Below are 6,897 nucleotides of genomic sequence, written 5' to 3' on the forward strand. Positions count from 1 at the left end.
GCAAGACGCCATTTCAAATGTTTTATTCTCTCCTCGCAGACGGCTCGCTGCGAGGAACTGCACCTGCACGCCGAGAACCTTTCTCGCCGGGTTTGGGAACTGCTCATGCTGCTGCCCACGTGTCCCAAGATGCTGCGGGCCTTCCAGAACATCTCGGACGACAACACGGTGGGGCGGCCGCTCGCGCGCGAACACTCCCATCGCCGGCAGTGCGCGTTGTAGATGTCGCTTTTTATTTTTATTTTTTTTGGCCTTTTGCAGGACGAAGGGCCCTGCTGGAAGGAGCTGCTGAGGATGAAAAGCGCCCACAAGCTGCTCTACGCGCTGGAGATCATCGAAGCGCTGGGGAAGCCCAACAGGCGCATCCACAGGGACTCCACGGTCAGAGCGCAAGCGGGGCCGACTCTGCGGGCTGAAATTGAAATTTGGACAGCGAGCGCCATTTTTTTGTTCACGTCCAGTCAAAGTTTGGCTCTGGCTCTCCCCTGCCGTCCCCCAATACTTTTTCTCGCTCGTTTTTTTTTTTTTTCTTTCTTTCTGGGTCACTTGTCCCTTCTGTTCTTTTCTCTCCTTCTTTTCTCATTTTTCTCGCTTTTTTTCCTCTTTATTTCCTGACTTTTTTTTTTTTTTTTTTTTTTTCCTTGCCTCCTTTTTGCCCTTTCTGCCACTTTTGTCTTGGTTTCTTTTCTCTTCCTCTCACAGACACACTTTTAGGAATACTGTGATTGGGTTACTATGCTCAGATTGATTTCCCCCCCCCACACACACACACACACACACACACTTGACGGTTGTGTGCGTCTGTGTGGGTTTTAGGGCAGCTACAGCGACTTGTACCCCGACTCTGACGATTCTAGCGAGGACCAGATTGAGAACAGCAAAAACTCGTGGAGCTGCAAGGTAATTAAAAAAAAAAAAAAACCTAATCCCACTTGCGGCGATGACTCCTCATCTTTCTTTTTTGTCCGCCCGTTTCCTTCTACCCGCCGTCCTTCCAGTTCGTTTCATCCGGCGGGCTGCAGCTGCTACTGGAGATCTTCAATTCTGCCATCCTGGAGCCCAAAGACCAGGAGTCCTGGACTGTGGTGAGCCATGACCCAAAGGAAGTCTTTTCTCTCCTGTCTCGCGGCACACACACACACGCACTTCCATACAATTGAACTTTCCGCCCGCCGTGTCCAGTGGTTGCTGGACTGCCTGGCTTGCCTGCTGAAGCTCATTTGCCAGTTTGCCGTGGACCCGGCCGACCTGGACCTGGCCTACCACGACGTCTTCTCCTGGTCCGGCCTCGCCGACGGCCAACGCAAGCGGGCCTGGCCCGGGAAGTCGCGCAAGTCGGCCGTGGAGCACGGCAAAAGTCTCCACATCCCCAGGCTCACGGAGGTGGCCCGCCCGTCCGTCCGTGCGCACGCAACACACGCGCGTTCTGCGAACCGCTTATCCCGGCTCTCGTTGCGCTTTTAGGTGTTCCTCAGCCTGGTCCAAGGAACCAACCTGATCGAGCGGCTCATCACGGTGGCCTACACCTACGACAACCTGGCGCACAGGTGAGCCCCGCGCTTGCGTGTTCCACTCCGCTCCTGCGGGGGGCAGCGGTGCGTGGACGCACCACTGAAAACTTCCCCCCCCCCCTTTGGCTAACTGGCGTGGATTTTACATGCGCGTGAAATGTTGGTATACTTTGTCCCTTTTTTGAGGAGGTATTCAAACGGCTCACAAAAAAAAAAAAAGAAAAAGCACACAAGATATGAGATCCAGTGTTCCAGTTCTCGATGGAAATGAAAAAAAAAATGCATCTCCTGACGACACGGATCTTTTTTGTTGTTCCGCAGAGTTCTGAAGGCCCAGTCGGATCATCGGTCTCGGCACGAAGGTGAGCGCCCGCTTGAATATTAGCAGATGAGGTCGGAGACGTTTTGGATGAACGCTCATCAACACGCGCGTTTGTTTGTTTACATCCGTCATCCGCACGGACTGCCAACCGAACGGCTTTTGAAACGGTTTAGGTTGGCAGCGGTCCGTTCACGTGAGGCTTTTTCCCCCCTCATTCGTTCGCGAATGTGTCGTCGCTCGTTTCCGCCACGCCGGTTGAGCGGACGCTCGTTAACGCCCGCCAGGAACTCGGAGAATGGGCCACTGTTCAGCATTTGTCCGTTTTTTTGCGAGACCGGGTCTGGATCTCTCTCCGATGACTGTGGATGCCGGGAAGTTGTGCTTTGCAGACGTCGGCGGTAGCCGCCGTTTGTCGCCGTAGCGCTAAGTGTTGTCCGACGTGGCGTGTGCGTGCGCCCAGTGACCCACTACTCCATGTGGCTGCTGGTGAGCTGGGCCCACTGCTCGTCGTCCGTCAAGTCCAGCCTGGCCGACAGCGAGCGTCTCCACGACTGGCTCAGGAAGCTCACCCTGCTGGTGCCCGAGGTGAGAGCGCACCCCCCCGTCGCCAGCTCGTCGGCGTTCGGCCGTGGTTTCTACGGCAACGTGGTCTTTTTTTTCTTTCAGGCGGCTGTGCGCCACGAGGCGTGTAACGGCCTCTACAAGCTCTCCCTGTCGGGCCTGGAAGGTGGCGAGTCCATCAACCGGTCGTTCTTGCTGCTCGCCGCCTCCACGCTGCTCAAGTTTCTGCCCGACGCGCAAGCCGTCAAACCTCTCAGGGTAAAACCCCGCCAAAATCAAATCAACACCCCCCCTGCCCCCCTTTCAAAAAAAAAAAAAAAAAATCTATTTGAGGTATTTTTATTTTCCACAATTGGTTCGGTAGTTTTTGAGATTCCATATTTTTGGAAAAAAAAAAAGACACAATTTATGACATTGTTATGCGTCATTTTTGACGCAATATCGTGCATGGCCATCGTCCGCCGGGCTCGAGGAGATGTAGAAATGTTTTTTTTTTGACCGTGCCTGTGCAAAAAGTCAAATAGCGAGCAAGCGGCCGGTGTCCAGGTGGAGGACGACGACGACGAGGAGGAGGAGCCGCCGCCCCTCAGAAGCGGTTGCAAGGAATACTTTTGGCTGCTTTGCAAGCTCATCGACAACATCCACGTCAAAGACGCCACCCAGGTGGGACACGCCCCCGGCCTGGCCTGGCCCAAAATGAACAACTCCTCCTTTTCTTGCAACGCGAGGCCGTCGAGCTAGCCCGCAACGACGCGGCACGGCGTGAAGGCCTATTTCAAAATAAACCGCAGCTCACAGAAGACTAGATGGGGAAAATTCATGCCTTGCCGCGCTTTTATTTTGAAGTTGTCGTCAGCAGCTGGCGTGGCGACTGTCGGTTGTTGTTTTATTATTCTTATTTTTTTTTTTTTTTTTGCCATATGTAAGGTGTTCTTTTGATGGCAGGTTATTTTATTTTTTTAGTACAGTCAAACCTCGGTTTTCCAACGTCTCGATTCTCGACCAATTCGGTTTTCAACCAAAAATTGGGAGTTTTGTTTTTTTTTTTTTTTTTTACGCCTCGGATGACGAACAAATTTCGGTTCTCGAACAAATGGAGCGCACTTGAACGCACCACTTCACACGAGGAAGTGGCGTTTCCTCGCGCCGCTTTCCATTGTGGGCAGACGTGTTCAGTAAACCTTTTCTTGAGTTGCACGGGTGAAGCTAAATTTTGCAAAATTACCTCGGGCCGAATGTTTTTCCCGTTCACAGCCATGCACCCGCACACCCGCACGATGGCCGTTTTGTTGCCCGCTGGCTAGCGTTGTTTGGTGTGTTTGAACTCACGTCAGGTCTCTTCCCCTCTGTCGCTGGCGGGCTCGGTGCAGACCACCCTGCTGGACCTGGACGCCCTGGCGCGACATCTGGCAGACTGCATACGAAGGTGGGCCCCCCACGCGTCTTAAATTGCCTTTTACTCTCGAATGGAGTGGCCGTAGAATTGTTGTATTTTTTTTTTTTTGTAATACAATTGATTGCTTGACTCATTCAAATACTGCCGGATTAGACTATGATTAAAATCATGGTTAGTAGCACCCCCCCGAACGTCAAGGCTTTGCTTGTGGCGCAGCCGCGAGATGCTGGACCAGCAGGACGGCAGCATCGAGGACGACGGGCTGACGGGTCTGCTGCGGCTGGCGACCAGCGTCCTCAAGCACAAGCCGCCGTTCAAGTTCTCGCGCGAGGGCCAGGACTTCCTGCGGGACGTGCACAACCTCCTCTTCCTGCTGCCCAGCCTGGCCGACCGCGCGCAGCCCAAGTGCAAGTCGCACGCCGCCCGCGCCGCCGCCTACGACCTGCTGGTGGAGACGGTCAAGGGCTCGGCCGACAACTACCGCCTGCTGCACAACTGGGTCATGTCGCAGCACATGCAGGGTGAGTGCGGGGGGGGGGCATCTTAAATACATCTGACCATTTTTTTTGGGGGGGCAGACTTGGCCCAGAACTGGCTGGGACTTGAATGAGCGAATGGATTTGGTTCAACACAATCTGGTTTTCACGGATTTTGCCGCAAATATCCCGTTGTAATTGGCGATTCGATTTTGTTCCCTCTAAATCACACCCCCGGCCCACCGGCGCGTCGGCTCTCAGCCTCGCACGCGCCGTACAAGTGGGACTACTGGCCTCACGACGACGTGCGCGCCGAGTGTCGCTTCGTGGGCCTCACCAACCTGGGCGCCACCTGCTACCTGGCCTCCACCATCCAGCAGCTCTACATGATCCCCGAAGCCCGCCAGGCCATCTTCACCGCCAAGGTGGGCCCCCCCTCATCGGCGCGAGGAGTCGAAAGCGGCCCGGGTCTCGATCGCGGCCTCTCGCTCTTTTGTTTGTGTGCGCGCAGTACGCCGAGGATATCAAACACAAGACGACGCTGCTGGAGCTGCAGAAGATGTTCACCTACCTGATGGTGAGGGTGTGAAGGTGGCAAAGGGGGCCCCCCCGAATGATTTTTCTCGCGCCGCCGCCATCACCTGCTCCGGTGCCGTTTTTGGTGACCTGCTCCCGTTTGGCTTATCGCGTGCAGGAGAGCGAGAGGAAAGCGTACAACCCGCGGCCCTTCTGCAAGACGTACACCATGGACAAGCAGCCGCTCAACACGGGAGAGCAGAAGGACATGACCGAGTTCTTCACCGACCTGATCACCAAGATCGAGGAGATGTCGCACGAGCTGGTAACGCCGCCGCCGCCGTCCTCCCGCACACGCGCGCGGCTCGACGGTTGACCTTTTGCCCCCCCGCGGATGTTTTCACAGAAGAACACGGTGAAGACTCTGTTTGGAGGCGTCATCACCAACAACGTCGTTTCTCTGGTGAGTCAGACGGCACCGTCGACGCCCGAATATTTCCCGGCCGACCCTCAAAACGTCTTGGTCCGCGTTCCTTCCCGAGCGTCATTGCGTCGCCGTTTCGCGCTTGCCCGCAGGACTGCGACCACGTGAGCCAGACGGCCGAGGAGTTCTACACGGTTAGGTGTCAGGTGGCCGACATGAAGAACATCTACGTGAGCGCGCCCGCCCGCCGCCGTTCGCGCGCGCGACGCCCCGCGCCTTCTTGCTCACTCACGTTGCCCATTTTGCCGTACGCGCTCAGGAGTCTCTGGACGAGGTGACCATCAAGGACACGCTGGAGGGCGACAACATGTACACGTGCTCGCACTGCGGGAAGAAGGTCCGTGCGGAGAAAAGGTCAGCGCGCTCGTCTTCAACGGGACACGGCATTCACTTGCCAGCACGTGGCTGGATCTAATGTCCCCAGATGTTACCAAAGGAGTGCCGCAGGGCTCAATCCCATCACCCATTTCGTACTCGGTTTGCAATCGGCAGCCCGTGAGCCCATGTGTCAAACGCGTCAGTCTGTGCGTGCGGGGGTAATGTAAGTGAACCACCTCGTGACATCAATGGTGACGTTTAGGACTTGTGCGTGCGCTCAGGGCGTGTTTCAAGAAGCTCCCAGGCATCCTGAGCTTCAACACCATGCGCTACACCTTCAACATGGTCACCATGATGAAAGAGAAAGTCAACACGCACTTCTCTTTCCCGCTCCGCCTCGACATGACGCCCTACACGGAACGCTTCCTCATGGCCAAGGGGGAGCGCAAAGAAGGTGCGATTTTTTTTTTTTTTTTTTTTTTTTTTTGTAAAGGCCAGCGTAAACACTGGACGCAAACATTCCACGTCGAATCGAGATGCCGACCTTTATCCCCACCGCACTCCACCGTGAGCTGGCGTCCGAGTGCTTCGGCGGAGAGATGACGGTAAGGGCGCCATTTTGGATGTGGCGATGTGGCAGCCCGTTAGCGTCACGCTAATGGGCTTGTCGTACGGTTTATTGCTTGCCCGTCGCTATTTGTTTGTTTTTGTTTTTGTTTTTTTTTCTCGAATCATCAGAATGAACGAGAGCCATTAACGCCGTTGCTTGAAAACGTTTGACTTTCTCACCCCGTTTTGTCGACTTTTCCAAAGTTTTTTCTTTTCTTTTTTTTTTTTTTTTTTTTTTTAGTTGTAATTGTTATTACTCGTAATTCTCAGAACTCAGTAGTGGTGTTCATTGATTCACAAAGCACCGGGAATAACAAGAGCTATATTTATAGCCTGCCTGCATTTATATGCGTGTGTATGCAGCATGTGTCTGTGAGTAGTTGGCTGGTTAGATGGGGTTGGGGGTGTTTGCATTACTGATACCAGCTCAAGCATGTTAGGAGGCGGATAGCTTCCGGAGGACAACGCCAAGGAGTTTACCTTTGACGTTTCTCCGGACCTGCTGGAGGTACCGCCTCCTTTGCGCGCGTCTCTCCGGCTGGGCCCCGCCTCCTTTGCGGATCTTGTTTCTCTCTCTCTCTCAGTGGATCTGGCACGACAACATGCAGTTCCTCCAGGACAAGAACATATTTGAGCACACCTACTTTGGGTCAGTGTTTGACAGCAGCGTAGCGGTACTGATGATGATGATGATGATGATGATG

At 54.4% G+C, this 6,897-nt stretch overlaps 1 protein-coding gene across 1 annotated transcript in view; it reads left to right on the forward strand.

Annotated features, from left to right (window-relative positions):
- usp34 (ubiquitin specific peptidase 34) overlaps positions 1-6,897 on the forward strand; it is a 47,800-nt gene that overhangs the window by 12,670 nt on the left and 28,233 nt on the right. The window contains 19 exon segments of the mRNA XM_019889635.1: positions 40-168; positions 262-381; positions 817-900; positions 999-1,085; positions 1,183-1,383; positions 1,465-1,547; positions 1,833-1,873; positions 2,294-2,418; positions 2,500-2,652; positions 2,941-3,057; positions 3,765-3,820; positions 4,007-4,311; positions 4,528-4,691; positions 4,778-4,843; positions 4,961-5,107; positions 5,189-5,245; positions 5,359-5,436; positions 5,526-5,620; positions 5,866-6,038. Of these exon segments, the coding sequence (XP_019745194.1) occupies positions 40-168; positions 262-381; positions 817-900; positions 999-1,085; positions 1,183-1,383; positions 1,465-1,547; positions 1,833-1,873; positions 2,294-2,418; positions 2,500-2,652; positions 2,941-3,057; positions 3,765-3,820; positions 4,007-4,311; positions 4,528-4,691; positions 4,778-4,843; positions 4,961-5,107; positions 5,189-5,245; positions 5,359-5,436; positions 5,526-5,620; positions 5,866-6,038 (2,281 nt within the window).

The sequence above is a fragment of the Hippocampus comes genome, unplaced genomic scaffold (genome assembly GCF_001891065.2).
Source record: "Hippocampus comes isolate QL1 unplaced genomic scaffold, H_comes_QL1_v1.1 scaffold301, whole genome shotgun sequence".
Classification (NCBI taxonomy): Eukaryota; Metazoa; Chordata; class Actinopteri; order Syngnathiformes; family Syngnathidae; genus Hippocampus; species Hippocampus comes.